At 45.5% G+C, this 18031-nt stretch overlaps 1 protein-coding gene across 5 annotated transcripts in view; it reads left to right on the top strand.

The window, feature by feature from the left end:
• Positions 1-1755: 1755 nt before the first annotated feature.
• The window catches only part of LOC146186968 (ATP-dependent RNA helicase me31b-like), a 33977-nt gene continuing 17701 nt past the window's right edge, over positions 1756-18031 (top strand). The window contains exons 1-8 of one of the 5 annotated variants that reach the window (XM_084607525.1): positions 1756-1913; positions 3093-3203; positions 3912-3981; positions 5557-5791; positions 11535-11678; positions 14544-14638; positions 15492-15614; positions 17492-17617. In XM_084607525.1, the coding sequence (XP_084463651.1) occupies positions 3133-3203; positions 3912-3981; positions 5557-5791; positions 11535-11678; positions 14544-14638; positions 15492-15614; positions 17492-17617 (864 nt within the window). In that variant the 5' untranslated portion in view covers positions 1756-1913; positions 3093-3132. Of the gene's footprint in view, positions 1914-2168; positions 2280-2986; positions 3006-3092; positions 3204-3911; positions 3982-5556; positions 5792-11534; positions 11679-14543; positions 14639-15491; positions 15615-17488; positions 17618-18031 lie in introns of those variants that run through there. The other 4 variants (XM_084607522.1, XM_084607523.1, XM_084607524.1 and 1 more) reach the window with 4 other exon arrangements.

Below are 18031 nucleotides of genomic sequence, written 5' to 3'. Positions count from 1 at the left end.
TTGTGTTCCTTAATTGGCTGTTGTCCTCAACTGCTTGGCACTGTATGTTCAAGAAGGCATTCTTATCTATCCTTGCTATTTTCTGAAAATCCGCATTGAGAACCTTGTATCTTTCTTTTTCCCCCATAACTTTTGCCATCCTCCTTTCCTCAGCTATTTGCAAAGCCTCTTCAGATAACCAGTTTGCTTTCTTGCATTTCTTTTGCTTTGGAACTACCTTAGTAGCAACTTCTTGTATTATATCACGAACATCAGACCACATTTTCTTTGACCACCCGCAAAACATTGAGAGTTGCTGTTCGAGCGTTAGAGAACATATAATATGTACTGATGTTATCGGTGCATTTTTGATAGTGTGTTGTGCCAAATGTTTCTCTTTTTTTTTTGTCTCTGATGGAGTTCCGATGTGGCGCGAAGATTGCAGCGGCTGCCGGTTGTCGCCGCACAAGCCCTTTTGTGGCTTCGGCGCTTCCGTGTGTGTATGTTGTTCTAACTATCCTAAATAAAGATTGCTATTATTATTATTATTAGCAGTCTGTCCCAGTGAAGTAACCGGTTAGTACAGGCCACTTGTCCGCTTACCCCATCATGTGCGAAAGAAAAGCACGAAGAGTTCTGATAACGCAAAAAACCGACGGACGGTGTAGTCAACACTCACTTTCGACGGGAGCTTAAACAAGAGCCTGGACTGGCCTTTAGTGAACAAACGCTTGAATTGACCTCCGATAAGCGCTATAAAACATGCGCACAGCAGAGCAATAACGAAACCACAAATGCACACAACACAGTGACAAATTGAACCGGCTGACAGCGACGGGCGGAGCAAAATCCTACCGTGAAGTCTACCGTGACGCCACCTGGTGCCGGCGCCGCGAAGCAGACGCCTGTCGACGTACGCGGGGCCTCCGCTCCCCGTAGAGCCGCCGCGGAGTGAGCACACTACCCAATATTCTAGTTCACTGTAGCGAGGCTGTTCCGCAGGGCGCTCAGTGACCTGTGCCGACAGTGTTACATTCGTCCGCCTCCCTCCCTCATTTCTTCATCTCAGTTCTATCATCATTCTCCATGCCTCCAATTTCTTCTTCCTTCAGATCTTTTCTTCCAAATAACGGCCAGGGTACAAATTTTTGCGCCCATTCGATGCAAAGGGGAAAGCCACAGCATCATCATCATCATCATACGCGCTAGGATGCGTAGCGTAGCTTTCGCCTCTCTTCTGACACGAGGTACACGATATATTTGACAAGTTCCTAAGCATTTTATTTTCATAATGACTGCCTAAAATAATCGTTGAGCTATAGTGGCGTAAGTGCATAAAATATTATTTAAGGTTTTTAATTGCATTAGAAAAGAAATTATTCTCTCAGCTGTAGGGAACATAAATATTTTTTTGTCCAGCCTGACAGATAGTTATGTATGGGCATCAATCCTAAATTTTGTAATACGCAGTGTGTTTATAAGAACGTTACTAGAACAAACAGAACTACAACAAAAGTTTGTTCTACTAACGTTGGTTTATAACAAAGTAATGCACAGAAACTAAAGAAACAGAAACCGAAACTTGCTGTTTCTTTGGCAGCCAAACAACCATAAAAAACACATCACAATCTGTACACACTAAGAACTGCGAGCTTTTAGGGATATTTACTTTTATTGCAGCCATAAATATGACTGGAAAATAACAACTGAATTGATAAATGTTACCATTTCTTTAGTTTTCATGTTTTTCCCATAATCCCTTTGTGCCGGACTTTTTTTTAAATAAGTGGTCGGCCATCTTGCTAGACATCAGTTGATGTGTAACGCGGTGAGTGTGAGCGCTGTGAATAAATCGTTGTGCATCGTTAAGTGCTTTTGCTGGAAGCACAGTCAATGCTGCCCGCCTGAGTCTACGGTTCTTGCGCTTTAACACCGTAAGTCTATTTTATTGTTACTTGTCCAAGCAAGAACAAGTTTTAGTTGTGATTACTGGGCGCTGAGAGTTGGGCGGCTCATCAAATAGAGTTTGCAGCACGCGTTAAGTTATGTAGTACCACACGACCTTCACGTTTGCTGACTAGGAAGCGTGTAGGAGTAACTTTTCCCGCTGTTTAGTACTATCTTCGTTATTAAACGTACTCCGGTTTTGTTCCGGTTCGGCGACGAAAACTGCTTGTAAGCCTAAAATTGTGGTGTAAATAGCTCTTCGGTGCTCACCTCGGCGCCCCACTTTTGACTATTTCGCCCTTAACTGCGCCGCATAGGACGTGATAGTGTATTGCTTCGCAAGTTGTGCGTACGTGAGTATGCCTCGAGTAGCGCGTGGCAGTCGTTTAGTTTATTTTCGATGTTTTTCACCCCTACCAGTTTCCTCAAGGGCTGTGGTCATTGTGTTGCTGTTCCCAGCGGTCTCGTGACACAGCAGAGTGCTTGTTTCTGTTCTTTTGCTACCTTCTCATGGCGAGCTGGCAGGCTCGCCGTAAATGCGCGGCACTGCTGGTTACGGAAAACCGCGGTTCGTTGTCCTGTGTGTGTCGTGTTCAGCCGTTGAGCACGTCCAGTGCGGGGAGGTAGGGGAGGGAGAGCGCTCCGGTTTGGCCGGTATCGCCGTGGCGGCTTGTGCTGGTGACTCGCAGTTTTCGCACCGTTTCTAACACCTGTCCGTTTTTTGAACAAAATTGCTTCGCTTGCCCGAGCCGCTTCAGTGCTAGCCGTGCATTGTATCGCATGCCCGGTCATTATCTTTCGACGTTGAACTTCGGACCTCGTTGTTTGAAGCGGGCGTAGTTAGCGGCGACAGCCGTTCCCCGTTTTTTTTTTTTTTTTTTTCTTGTGCGAAAATATCGGGAGGCAGTCTACTATCGGTGCTTACCTTCCAACTTGTACTTGCACCGCTACAGGCGTTGCGCTACGAGGAATGTTTGCAAAACCGTTGGGCATCAGGTTTTGGCGGGTTACACATTTGGCTAGGAACGGACTGCTTGGATATCTTTTTCTGGTTGCTGGCCTTGCTTTGGATAAGTGTGGTAATTAAAAACGTTGCACCCGAGATATTACTTACGACAGAGTTGACAAGATAAGTGACTTTTTTTTTTTTTGCTTTTTCTTTTCAGGGCCTTCGACGCTAGTCGCGGAGCACTGAAGCAGTCCACAATGACCACAATAGCTGAAAACTCCGGGTGCCATTCCCCTGAGAAGCCTGTCAACCATACCAACAACATTAGGTGCTTGCTGTGTTCCTTCTGAAAACACCATGGGTTCAGATTACTGTTCAGATTATCCACTCGTTTTCAGCTGTAGAATAAATTGCCTATGACCAAACTTGGTACAGAACAAATGTGGGATTAAGAATGTTTGTTCTAAATGCAAAAGCACACTGTACTTCTCATGTCCAAAGCGTCAACTGTAAATACAATTCATAAAAAAAAGAAAATCTGGGGCTTAAGGGCACCATTTTAGTGATGGCAATCGCAAGGTCACGCTTACGTCTGCACAATTCCAGGTGGCTTCATGCATGATGAGTCTCATCCAGTTCTGCTACAGAACCCAGAAGCTGACGATTCTATACCCACTCTGACTGTGCAACCTGGAAGCTGTGGGGCATTGGTGGGCATGATTGTAAATGGTGCAACCGGGCCTCTTTTGATTTGGTTTAGTTCAGTTTATGGGGTTTAACTGAGTGGCTTGGTCTATGAGATGCCTTAATTGTCTCTCAAAGCTTGGTTGACTCAATCGTTCAACTTGGTAGTGCATTCAGCTAGACTTGACAGCTTGATGGGAGATCTGTGGGCTTTACTCATCATAGGTTGTGTGTGCTCGTTAGACTAAGAAAGCAGCATGTGACATTTCTTCACATGTGCACCCATGAACAAAGCACCAGTTCAACACCGTTTCAGACCTTGCTGAGTGCATTTCTCTGCATTTCCTTCCAGGGATGTTGACGAAGGTGGCTGGAAGGCAAAGCTGGTTATACCTCCTCGCGATTTAAGAAAGAAAACTTCTGTAAGTAGCCCTTCTGCAAGCTGTTTGCATTTGTGGAGGAGCATAACTTAGATCTGTTTTAAGACTTTTGATATGCGTTGCAACATTTTCCTTTAAGATTGCAGACAGCTTGTTTGTCCCAGCTTGTCTGCTACCTCATGAGCAGACTCTAATCGATTGCACTTGGTTCTACAGTGTTCAATAAAACAAAGGTCAGATGATATTAAAGATGTGCTGTTGCTTGAAATGTAGTCCTCCATTGGGGAATCTCTTATAGCTTGGAGGGCAGAGTCTGGGATCCTGTCTTTGGGAGCACTACGATTTGGTGCAGGCTGAAGGAACATTTTGAGTGACTGGTCACAATTGGGTTCAGGTTTACATCTCATTCCACAAAGCATGGGGCTTTTGGCATTTGTACATTGTCTGCACAATTCCAGGTTGCATGCATGATGAGTCTCATCCAGTTCTGCTACAGAACCCAGAAGCTGACGATTTTATACCCACTCTGACTGTGCAACCTGGAAACCATAGGGCATTGAGTATGATTGTCAACGATGGTGAAATGGGGCTCTTTTGCTTTGCTTTAGTTTGGTTTACGGGGTTTAAAGGGGAACACCGGAGGTTTATCGACATTTGCCTATTCTGGTAAACACTTACCTTTCTGCCCTTGTTAGCGATTTTTAACTAGATTTTAAATGTGTAGTCTTCGTGGCCTCAACTTGCGAAATTTCCAGAGTCCTCCACTACGGCGTCTCTCATAGCCTTAGTCTCTTTGGGACGTTAAACCCCACAAACCAAACCAACCATCAACATGGAGTATTTCTGTGGCAGTTATGCTTGTGATGTCGCAAACATTACATGCACGTTATTGCCCGCTCTGTGTTGTATAGAAATTTTGAGGTCTGTATTAGACTATCTCAGACACTTCATGTACTGTCATGATTTCCAGTCTTCCTTTCCATCACCCAACGCGTTCATGAATGTTTTTCTAATACTGTATGTGACGTCACCGGTTCATCAACCAGAACATCGTTTGGGGCCATGAAACCAGTTTGTTTCGATTTGCAGTTTATTTTTTAAAGCAGCTGGAAAAATTTTGTTAAGAGTTTGGATACACAGAGAAATGTAATGCAACTGATAACTTAAAATGATGGGAAAATTAAAAATTCCCAAAGTGACTTGGACTATGAGATGCCTCAATTGTCTCTCAAAGGCCTTGTTGACGCAATTGTTAAACCTAGAAGTGCATTGTGGAAGTAGACATCCTAGCCAAGCTCTGCCTGGAATTTCCTGTCCCGTGGCTTAGTTCTGCAGTTCTGGGATTGTACCAGCATCAAATCAAGGCGGTTGGCACGTGTATGGTCACATTTTATTTGGGCTTTCTTGAGTCAACGTCTTCTATATGTCCCTCAGTGAATGACAAATACCAGCTGGATATGACCCCACTTTGAGCAGCTTTGCTTGTTACGATTGTCAAGAGCCAAAGACTGCCATCATTTCCTGAAGTTAGTTTGGCCTGATGGCATTTAATGCTTTGAAGAGTTACAGTGGGGTCTAGTTGGAAGGGTTTTCACGCTACCTCTCTGGCTCGTGCAGGATGTGACAGACACCAAGGGCAATGAGTTTGAGGACTTCTGTCTCAAGCGGGAGCTGCTGATGGGAATCTTCGAGAAGGGTTGGGAGAAGCCGTCCCCCATTCAGGAAGCCAGCATCCCCATCGCACTGCTGGGCCGAGACATCCTGGCCAGGGCCAAGAATGGCACAGGCAAGACTGGGGCCTACATCATCCCCATGCTGCAGAGGATAGACGTCACAAAGGATCACATCCAGGGTGGGTGGCTGCACTTTTTTTGCCTTGCGGGGTGTGGGCATGCAAAGTGTCTTCTCGCAGTATAGTATTGCTCTGGGTTGTTCGCTAGGGCAGTCCCCTTTAACGAGCTTCTTGACGTCTTTGCTATGGGATTGCCGATAATTAGCAGACTATTTTTTATAGATAGTTGACCCTGGATATTTCAAAGCCAGATATATCTTGTTGCTTACATCGAGCTGACAATCTCTTGCAATGCTGTAAAACTCTGTGATGAGGTGAACATTGAATTTGTTGGACTGCGGCCTTGAGTCTTGCATGCCTTGTTCTTAATGTGACACTGCTATCATGCAGTTTTTTTCTTATCGCATACTTTCGCAAAATGCCCATTTGTCGCTCAAATGGCCTGCGTTAGTCTTCCACGGTACTTTTTTTTTTTTTTTTTTTTTTGCACCAGGAGTAGGTTAGGTAGGGTTAGCGTGATGTGCTCAGAGCGTCGTCTGCTGGGCAACCATCCACATTTGTTTCCTAGCTCCTCCTGCGTGGTGGCACAAAATGTTTGCACAAAAGGCAGTTAATCTCTTGTGACTGGCAGCGGGGATTGCAAAAGCACCTTCAACTGCAGCTTTGGTGCGAGCTCGAAACTCCAAAGGCACTTGTCACACGGCGGGAGTTCTGGTACTCCATATTGTGCTAGCAGGCATTTAGTCTATGCAAGAAATGCTCCTAGTGTAGATGCTTAGAATTGTATAGACTCTTCTGGGCAGTAAAGGACACTGATAGGCTGGGTGGGCTTTCCAGGTTGTCTAATGCTCTTCAGCCGCATTCTGATTGGGTAAGGCTTTGTACGGTCCATCTTTTGCTAGGTTTGGCGAGGAAAATCTACCGTGGCACTTGAGAAATGTCAGCATGCCCACAACAGCATACGGGCTCTGTGTGCATGAATTTTGAGGTCAAAATTCATTTTTTAAATTCCCCGCGTAATGATCGCACCCCGAACATGGAGTCGCCTGGCGGTTGATCTGCAGTCATCCCGCAGCGAATGCATTCAGACGAGTTCCCAACGTAGTCTAGTAACGTTGGAGTTCCCATGATTCCATGCTTTGCGGCGTTCGCCATTTTGCAATTCGGCAGCGTCGTAGAGTGCTTTATGTTTTTGTGCGAGTCTACGCCATTTCACCATGGGGCGGTATGCCAGTTACACCGCCGCGTTCAAGCTCAAGGCTGTCGACTATGCACTGGAGCATGGCAACCGCGCTGATGGTAGGCATTTCGGCGTGGACGAAATGAGGATACGCTATTGGAAGAAGCAGCGCGAGAAGCTGATGGCTACGAACAAAGACACGGCGGGCTTTCCGTGGACCCAAAACGGGCCACGGCCGGTCTCGAGGGAGAGCGAGTTTCTCTCTTCTCTTACGGCCTCTCCAATGGGGTTTGTTTCCACCGCCCACCGCGCCTCGGTGAGGTCGCCACCGCCCCACTGCTGCTCCTCCGCTACAGCCGTTCACGCGCAAGGGAAACGCGCGCTCGCTCTTCGCTCCGCCCGCATCGGTTGCAACCCGCAGGTCCTGATATTTCACCCCTTATGGCTTATAGGAAGAAGCCGTAATCAGCGTCTGATTTATTGTGTATGAGCAATAAAATAGTCAATAATGCGCGTGCGCGCCCGTCTTCGTCAGTGCTGTCGCGCACGGTCGAATGAAGTTTCGGGTGCACTTACATAAACACTTTTTGCCCCTAAATTTTTCACAAAACTATATGTACCATTTTATGCAGTGTGCCTTTGAAAGCTGTAAGCAGGTATAGCGCGACCTGACGCTAGTGCATGGCAAACTGTTCGGTGGATATTCTGTCAACCGCTGCCGTTTTCGTTTAGAGCAAAAGGGCACTGACGAAAATTCATAGCACGTCTCAGATTCAGAGTAAGGAACAAAAATTTACGCATACAGTTAAAATTTCAGTTGTCTAGTGAAGTGGGCTGTTCTAGCTTCGTTTAAAACAAATCAGTAGGTTGAAAGACAGCAGATGTATACGTAGTCTCGCGACTGACGCACATGTAGACAGTCGCAGTCAGTTTAATACAGTGATAAAAAACATGTAATCAAGGAAATAGGCATAAACAGATATGCATAATTGAAAAGAACAGCAAGCAATAAAAAAAATGTCCTTCAAAGTTAACACATTGCACTCATTCATCAAAACGGTACGTGCGGCTAGAAAATTGAAGTCTCAAAATCTTTCTGGACGGTTTGTGCACATAAGGAGCTGGCCTTTCGTTCCTGTCTGTCACCTTCTTAGCATAATTGACAAGGATTCTGAGAAATTTCTCACATATTAACGAAGCGGACCTTGTAGCATGGCTATTGTCAATGCCTTCCGGGCAACTCAGCAAAGGTGAGTTCTCAAGTGCTGGCTGGATTAAAATTTGAAGGACTTCAAGGACATTTGTGTATTGTAGGTGCACGACAGCTTTTTCAAAAAGCGATACAACCTTGTGCAAGAGGGCTATAAACTCTGGTTTCGGATAATACGGTCAGCTAGAATCTTGTCCTCGCAGAATAGTGTACATGGGGCTGCTTCTTTCGCTGGTTTCAAGAAGGATAGCACAAGCGTCACACCCGAAGTCACTGATTAACTTCACAATGTATCCAGCGACGTAAGCTATACCAGAATACGTGACAGTGGGTAATGGGATGACAGGAGATACTATCACTTCTTTCAGTTCCTCAGTCCTGATTGCGGCAGAGCTGAAATGATTTCGTCGGTGTCGACACTGGGTGCCTAGGCGCGCAATACAGCGCGACATGCAACTCCTATAGTCACCTCTGAATAAATAGCACAGTGAAAAGCTTTTATATCCATTATTGAGGAGTGTCCCTTGAGTAACAGTGGCGAATGTGTAGTAAGCAAAGAATTCTGCCAAAATAATGGGCAGCGATTGCTCTCTAAGGCAGGCATTACTGCACAAATAGTTACAAGGAACTATTAGTTCAAAAACATACTAGAAAAAGAAAGAAAATATAGCTGGAATTAGTGCTTGAAATAGATTTCCTGTCTTTTTAATGAAATAATCATATCATGTAAACATTTCATTAAACCAACGTTTATTTGCAAAATTAAAATAATGTTTATAATACAACATAAAACATTTGCTGGTCTATAAATTGTAGCAAAATTGAAAACAAAACTTAAAAGCGTGTACTCTGACGTTATACTAATACTTTATGTCATGTAAGCATTTTTATAAAATTATTTTCATCTTCGGTGTTACCTCGATGGTTTCTCATCTAGCGCTGAAAGACAGTTTTGCCATTGTTGCTGTTATGTTTGCCTTGAAGAAGCTTCGATGTGATCACTGCTCATTCACTTTTTTTATTCATCTTCTTGTACAGGCTTGGGAAAAAATTAAGATTAAAATGAACAAAAGTAGATACCATGCCGCAATACATGTCATATGTTTGTCGAGCGTTTGCTGAGCGACAGTGTTTTTTAATATAAAGACTCCATTCACGTGCGTAGCACGCTGACAAGATGCCGCTGCAGCATCTACCTTCTGTAATTTTTCATTTAGGGGCTGCACTCACCACGAAACCCGCGGGCGACAGCGCGAAACCAGGCAAAAGCCACCGCCGCCACTGAAGCAGATGCGGAGCAGAACAGTGAGCAGGTCGCGCCCCTTGCGGCGGCGGAGAGCGTGACTCAAGGAGAAAAGTTCCCATTGTTCACGCGGCGATTGAGAAGGCCGTAAGAAAGAGCGCGCGCTCTCTCCCTCCAGACCGGCCGTGAACGGGCAAGTTCCCTCGGGTTGAGGAGGCGGTCCTAGAATACGTGAGGGACCTGCGCAAGGATGGTTGTGCAGTGTCATTAGAAATGATAGACGCAGGCGCGCACTACTGCCAGGAAGCTGGGAATCGCCGCAAAGGATTTCTGCGCTAGCTCCGGTTGGACGACTCTCTTTATGCGACGGAATGGACTTTTCCTGGGGCGGCGGACGTCGTTGTGCCAGTGGCTCCCAGCCGCGGAGCCGCGTATGAAAGCAAAGTGATAGACTTCCATCACTTCGTCACTAGACTTCGCGAAAAATGCGGTTACCTCATGTCGCAAATTGGAAACGCCGATCAAACTCCACTGACGTTCGACATGCCCCGGAATACAACTGTGAACGAGAAGGGTGCTCGGAGCGTCCTCGTGAAGACGTCTGGCGCAGAAAAACAGCGATGCACAGTCATGCTTGCTGTGACGGCCGACGGGCGGAAGCTGCCACCATACGTGATCTTGAAACGGAAGACTATTCCGAAGGGAAACTTTCCCCGTGGCATCCATATACGTGCACAGATGAAAGGGTGGATGACTGCAGACCTGATGGTCGACTGGATCAAGACTGTTTGGGGAAGAAGACCAGGAGTATTTCTGCTTCCCTCGCTTCTGGTTTTGGACAGTTTTAGGGGTCACCTTGTGGACAGCGTGCGTGCCAAGCTGAAAGAGCTGCGCACGGACATTGCAGTCATTCCTGGCGGCCTGACTTCGCTGCTGCAGCCTCTTAATGTGTCTTTGAACAAACCGTTCAAGGACAACGTTCGACGACTTTATGCTAAGTGGATGGCGATGGGCCAGCATGATTTGACGCCGAGCGGAAAGATTAGAAGGCCATCCGTGGAGATGCTGTGCTCGTGGATCACAGAAGCGTGGAGCAGTATCCCCGACGAGGTAGTGGCTAAGAGTTTTAAGAAGACAGGCATATCTAACGCTTTGGATGGAATGGAAGATGACTTCCTGTGGGATTGTGAAGATGCTCCCAGCGACGACACTGCCGTTTCCGATGAGTCGTGCAGCAGTGAAAGCGAGGATGGCGAGGATTCAGACTTTGATTAGAGTACTGACAAAAAAAAATAAATGGGCATTGTGCACTCCATGTGATGCTTAATGTGCGTGTTTATTGCGAAGGTAAGCCTTACTCAGCTTTTATTTTTGGTTGTAATCGAGATAAATGTTCTAAGACGTCTGACCTGCAACTTGTTTGCGTTTTCGGTGCTCAAAAATTTTTTGTAGAAAATTTACCCCGCGTAATGATCGCACCCCGAAATTTGCGTCAGTATTTTAAAAAAAGTGCGATCATTATGCGAGTAAATACGGTAGTTAAACGTGGTCTGCTTGCGATGCACTGTGAAACCCTGGTGGACATTGTCGCGTTGACATTGATGAATTGCCTTAATTTTTAAAGCGGTGGATATTTCCAAACATTCATTCCTAGACTTTTGTTTTTTTTCCTGCTCTCTTGAGCCATGTTGCCTAATGGTTTTCACAGGAAACCATCACAACCACTTAGGCCACAGCAACTTACTGCAAAGTTCATTCTTTGTGGTTATAGAGCATTGACTTTCTAGTGACCATATTTATGGGCTTATAGAGGAGCCTTGGCAATGGTTGGCTTGAGCAAACCAGTGCATCAGTTTTCATCGTAGATCACATCATATCACCCACTCAGTGCCAATTATATCTGTGGTTGCATTATTCACGCATACAGTACCTAGCACATCACAGATGAGGCAAAAACTGGCTCTTACCTCTCGTGATCCCCATTTTAGGTGCGGTGGGTTTGGCTCTGCACACATGATGAGCTACTTAACCAGTTCTGCTACAGAACCCATTGACTGACGACTCTTTACCACATTCTGACGGTGTGCACCCTTGTCCCACTTACCTGAGCCACCTTGGGAAGTGGGCGTGACGGTCCTCAGCTCATGCTTGTGGCCTGCTTGCGTTTCAGCTATGGCCATAGTCCCTACGCGTGAGCTGGCCCTCCAGACAAGTCAGATCTGTATTGAGCTGTCCAAGCACCTCAAGGCTCGCGTCATGGTCACCACAGGCGGCACAAACCTCAAGGATGACATTATGCGGATCTACGAGAACGGTAAGAGGATGGCCACTCCTAGTGTCTCGCGCACTGCATTCGGGTACCGTTGCTACACTGGCATTGTCATGAATGTGTTTAATGAATTAATAAGTTAATTTGCATATTTGGGGACAGGGGGGGGGGGGGGTGTCATTTCCTCTTGTGACTGCATAAATGATGAGCTTCATCCAGTTCTGCTACAGAATATTGGCTGACGATAGTACACCACAGCACTGATATGCAGTCTTTTTGCTGGAAATGGGAGCTGATGTCTTTCCCAGTTTTGCCAGCTATGAGGCGGGGCAGAAAAACTTGTTTCTGGTTGCTTTGTTAAAGGAGTTTTAATAGAATTGATGTCATCATACTCAAAATATGATTGCCAGTCTTTTCTTTTTAATTTTTAAATTGATAGCTAGCGTGCCTAGACTTCTTGCCAACCAGTAGAGTGCATTTCTGAGCCTGTTTTCTTTGTCGATATTCATACAAATGCAGCAGAGCTGTGTGAGCAAAAATAACTTATTTGGCCTTGGAGCTGTCGACTAAGTGCGCGCCATTCATGTTAAAAATAAAGCTGGCTATAAACCCAGAATATCAACTGGGAATGTAGAGAAAAATGCAGTGAAGGGAAGGATGGACGTTCGTGCAATGCCAATCTCAAGGTGGTGGCGGCAAGAAGTGTAGGTACGACGGCACTGCTGCAGGCGGTTAAAGTGTGGCCAGTTTTGCTATGCTTCAACTTGCCTCTAAAGGGGTCGAGAGGGTCCTTAAGAAGTTGCTTGTAATGAAGTCATACGGAATCTTAAGGGAACATGTATTTTTGCATGCCTTTCCCTAATGTCGCTTGATGTGTAAAAACGTTCTTATTCCAATGTGCAATGTTTGTGCAACGTAGTTCGAAGTATTTTAGAAACTTTACTGCTGAGCACTGGCTCAGTGAATATCATTGGTTTACTTAGGAGTTCAAAGAATGCAACAAAGGTAAAACTATCGCTCCTGTTGACATAATACAGTCGAACCCGGATGTTTTGAATTTTGGTTATATCGATCTCATGGAATATCCCCTTGAAAATTCCATGTAAAAGTATGGGAAAGCTGCGACGTATATCGAACTTGATTTCACTGGTCGTATCAAACTCCGCACCACGCATAGGACGGTGCCCCTTCCTCAAGGACTATTGCATCATAGGCCGTTTGCCTCGTGACGTTTTCAAGCCACGCACGGAAGGAATGAGAGGGCACAGTTCGGCGTCGCGCCCTTTCTCCAAAGGCACCTGGGTGATGTCACGCACCAGCATGTGACGGTTGCAAGCCATGTGCGTGAAGGAACGAGAGAGCCAATGCATCAGTGGTGTTCAGGAGAGGGGAAAACGTGATAGAGCGAAGCGCAAGGATGTGCCCACTCTTCTGCAAAGCTTTATTTCTCCCCTTCCTCTTTCCCGGTCTTTGTTTGCAGCAGCATGCACTACGCACACGCGGACAAGCTAGCTCAGCCCATGGCAGACTCTTTCGCCAGTGTGTTGTGAACGCCGTCGTGGTGAGCGTATGCTATGACTGCTGTGGACGTTGGGAAGCCGCAATCTTTTTTTTTTTCTTTTGCGAGAGTCCTTAAAATTGTCGTCAGCAGAACAGAAAACTGGGCGGGTTGGTGGGCGAGTTGGGCTTGTTTGTTTGAGTGTTTCTTCCCCTGTTTTCGTTTTTCGCGCTGTACATAATATTGTCGTGCTGAACGTGTGACAGCGTAAGGCATGGTGGCTGCAGACCGTTCTTTTTTTTTGCTAGAGTCGTCCATTCCTACATCTATGAATCAATGAAAGCATGCGGTCAGCTGCGATCATGACACTTACCTTTAAGCATTAATTCCTCCAAACGGCATTTGCAGCTATCATGCTTTCCAATGACAAGCACGGCGTCATAAATCGAACCAGGTTGATTACGCAACAAATACCGTATCATTTTTCACGATCCCAAGTGGCGTCCGATTTCTGTATATCGAATTGATATATCAAACTATTTCGCGATCCCCTTAGTTTGATATATCCGGGTTCGACTGTATTGCTTTACATGGTTTTGGCATTTTGTTAGGAACAGGAATTCGAGAGCGGCGAATTGTAACTTGAAAATACTGTATCTCAACTCCTGATAATTGCAATGAGTTTTACCTTTATTGTGTACTTGTTATGTATGTGTCAAGAGATACCAGTGGCATGTTAAGCACGATAGCATAGTACACCAATGCACATGAACTTGTTTTATGTGAAAGTTTTGACACTCTTCCCATCTTCAATAATGTAGGCCGTGAAAGATGATGCCACATTCAGATTTGGTTTCCACATTGAAGTACTTCCCTTATTTTTCAAGCCACATTGCATTTATCCAAATGTGGTTTTTTCTCAATGCAACACTGATTGTGTGAAAGTGATAGCAAAAAATTTGCGATAAGATTCTTTGTCAATATTTTCTCTTACAGCGTTGATATATATTTTCTTTGGAGGGGGGCGTTCAACACTATCCTGTTGAAATGCTATGCCAGATGACAGTGGGAATGTTAGTTGTCAGACATGATGGGCAGGAAGTCGGGTAAGTTAGTTGAGGTGCGTTGCTGGTACAACTCTAAAAGAAAATGTGGACGACGCACAGAAAACATTTCGGACCGCATCTGGGTCGTTAGTTTCCTTTCGCGTTTTACCAGCCATGGATCTGACACAATGTAACTGTTAACACACACCACCTGCTTATGTGACTTAGGTGCAGGGCTGTGTCACCTGCCTGGAGATCAGGAACAGAGTAATGAGCCTAGCTAGTGGTTTTTATGGTAAAGTGTAGCAGTCGAATCATTATTTTTGTGCGCTCTTGAAAAAGGTGGACATTACTGTTTTCTTTCAGTTCACGTGATCATTGCCACACCTGGCCGAATTTTGGATCTCATGGAGAAAAGAGTGGCACAGATGGACAGGTGCAATATGCTCATCTTGGACGAGGTGAGCTTTTTGCTTGGGCGGTTAGTTTTCATGCTCTCTTATAAGGGGGGGGGGGGGGGGGGGCACTGTGGATGATGCTAGTGCACCCAATATTTTGATTTGTCTAACCATGCCCTGCTGTGGTGGCTCGGTGGTTAAGGTGCTCGACTGCTGAACCTTAGGATGCGGTGTCGAATCCCAGTCGCGGCGGTAGCTTTCGATGGAGGCGAAAAGCAAGGTGTCTGTGTCGAGATTGCGGCGCACGTTGAAGAACCGCTGGGAGATTGAAATTTCTGGCGCCCTCCACTATGGTGTCCTTCACAGCTTGAATCGCTTAGGGACATTAAACCTCTAAACTAACCTTTTTATAATTACTGCGTTGAGCATTATGTTCGTACACACACGTTGCATTCATAAGACATAAATGACAATGAAAAGGGGGAATTAAAAACAAATAAAGCAAGGAAAATAGTGAGCTTCCTTTGTAAACTGGCATGTTGTGTGTAGTGAATTGCCATCTCATTGCAGCATCTTTAAAGCTACACAGTCTTAAATATAATATATAATTTCTTGCTAGCTTGAATGGCTTCATTCATTTAAGAGGGTCCAGGATAGAATGAGAAAGATGTCTACATAGTATGAAAGAGCACAGAACAAGGGTCTAGGGGAAGCCGCAAAGAGATAAGTCCTCTTGTCGAACGTTTGCTCGGCTTGCGAAATGACTCCGCCTCAAACCTTGCTCTGTGCATTTTCATGTTCACTTTAGAGAGCTATTTTTTGCTAGCACATGCCGTATTGTGCAGCTGCATTGCATGAGCTGGTGCTTTGGCCGCCTGGGGAAGTGTAGTAGGCCTAAGCCTACTCTGTTGTGCAGGCGGACAAGCTGCTCTCGCAAGACTTCAAGGGCCTGCTGGACAAGGTGATCAGCTTCCTTCCCCAGGACCGGCAGATCCTGCTCTACTCGGCCACGTTCCCCCTCACAGTCGAGCAGTTCATGGTGAGTCTTATGTTGTGGGACTGCATTTGGGAACTTTTAAGGGGCATAGCGTCTGCATGCTTTTGTCACTCGTATTAAGGTGTGTTCACATGACGGACCGATTGTGAGCAGTTGTGAACGGTTGTGACTAGAGCACTGTTGTCCAGGGTAGCTTACATTATGCATTCGTGGAGGCACTGTGCAGTTCCTGCCGTTTTGCCAAACTCGCTGTGCCGAGTCTCACTCGATGTGCTATAATATGCAGATTCTGTGCGGTGTAGGTGATTGCGTTACTTTTAACCTTTTAAAAGCGAACTATTCGGTCTGCTGCCCCCTATGCTCTAGTACGTGCCAAAAGCCAAAACTTATGCAGCATAAATATAAGCTCGCTAGAATGCTAGAGAACAGCGACAAATACTTTCAAGTGACTGTCCTGTGCAGCTGCAATGGTTCTGCATTTGGTATTGCGTAGTTCAAGAGGCTGTCATGGTACTGGAGACATTGCATGAAGGCAATAAAATTTAAACTACTGACTAGTTTGGCTGCAGAACAGAAATAACTGTTGCATCCTAGTAATGAGCTCCTGGTATCTTTTTCTGTGACTGCGGGTAACAGGCTTACCTCTGCACATATTACAAGCGTTGAGGCTAATTTGCTTGGGATGCAGAGCAGTGCGATGTCTGTCAGTGTGCTTTGTGGCCAGATTATAAGGCAGTCCAGTAAAGCTGGTTCTCGTTCTCGTTTTCCTCGAGCGTCTCTAGTGCAGTGTGATATGTTGTGCATGCTTTGGCACCGGGAGTATGGCTAAGGAGCCTCCTGCTAGGCGAATAAAGGAAAAGCCGTTTGTGAAAGATCCTAACTGGTAAAAGGTATCTAGGCCACATCTTGAATTGATGCTCGCAGCCTGAAGCGGAGCAACGGAAGTCAGACTGTCGTGTCACGCCGGATCACAAAGTGCTTTGCGATTTGGTCCGCCGTGTGACTCCACCTTTAGGCAGGAAGTGAAGAAATTAAAAACGTACAGTTTTCAGTCTTCTCTGATCCCCAGGACTACAGTGATTGAGAGCCCCTTGGTGATGGTTGTGATGGATCACTGTCGAGCCAGTATTTTGTTAATTTTATCCTGACATGGAAAGGTTGCATTAATGCCTGTGCACACAAGTCTTGGCCAAAATTTATCGGCAATTTTCATAGCTTAGTTTGGGGAGTGAACCTGGGTTAAGCACCCTTTCTGGTTGACTTGAATAACTAACAGTCCAGAACTGAGGGGCCTGAGGTAGACAAATGTGGCTATGTATAGTTTAGTCGTACTTGCAAGGGAACTGTGTTTAAGCAAGAAATGTGTAGAGCCCAGGCAGGAGCTGGAATCTCCTTCTTGCTGCTTTATGGTGGAGCAGTTAACAATTTCTTACGTTCTCTCATAGTATGAAGCCCACTGTACAAAATAGTCTCTGCAGGTGTTGATGATATAGCATGGTATTCAGGGCCTTGTTGCAAGTTGCACGTGTTCCTGTTTGGGATTGTTTCGGTGATGAAAGCATTGTCCAATCGCTGCTTACTCACTGCTGCTGACATTGGACATAATATACCCTTCTCCACTTGCTGAGAAACAATACCCAAGTATTCACGTGTTGCGAAAAAGTAAACAAGAAATTGCAAAAATACAAAGGAACCACGAGGAGGACCATTTTTGCATGGAACTGAGTTTTAGGTCATTTTGGCAGAAATGTACCACTAGACAACATGGGTCGCCTGTTTTGTAAAGGATTGCATTTTTTTTTTCTGATATGTGTCCCTTTCTATATTATGTCACGTGTATTTTGTGAAAATTTCACCTTTTGCCAATATTTTGTCTACAAAAGCCACCGCGTTTTCTTCTTACCTCTGGCATCCAGAAGAAGCACTTGCACAACCCGTACGAAATTAACCTGATGGATGAGCTGACCCTGAAGGGTGTGACGCAGTACTACGCATTTGTCCAGGAAAGGCAGAAAGTTCACTGCCTTAACACACTCTTCTCGAAGGTGAGCCCTACCTCGTCCCTCTCATGCTTTTCCCTGGATGTCATTTCTGTGCAGAGCAGGGTACTGTTGCACTGATGAGCCAAGAATGATTCTGAGAAATGTTCTGCTGACACATGCACTACACCTTTCTCCACTTGCTGACTGCAACAGTTCCTCGCCTCTGCGGCTGGTCTAAATTTAGGATTTTGCTGAAATACAAAAGGACCTGTATAAATTCTTCAGGACCCCGAAAAAAGTTATCCCCAATTCATGTGATCCTGATAAAACTGTACCCCAGTTTTATCGCTTGCACTGCTGGCATTTATGGTGCCGCCTCTACAATTGATACTGCCCTCTGAATGCTTGGAGAGATTCTAAAGTGCTATGTCATTGTCCTGTTTCCATAACACTGTGTCGTCCACATTCATACTTGCT

Source organism: Amblyomma maculatum, chromosome 6 (assembly GCF_055883805.1).
Source record: "Amblyomma maculatum isolate TAMU_Amacu chromosome 6, ASM5588380v1, whole genome shotgun sequence".
NCBI lineage: Eukaryota > Metazoa > Arthropoda > Arachnida > Ixodida > Ixodidae > Amblyomma > Amblyomma maculatum.
The sequence above is the reverse complement of the archived record's forward strand: the minus strand, read 5'-3'. Positions and strand labels throughout refer to the sequence as shown.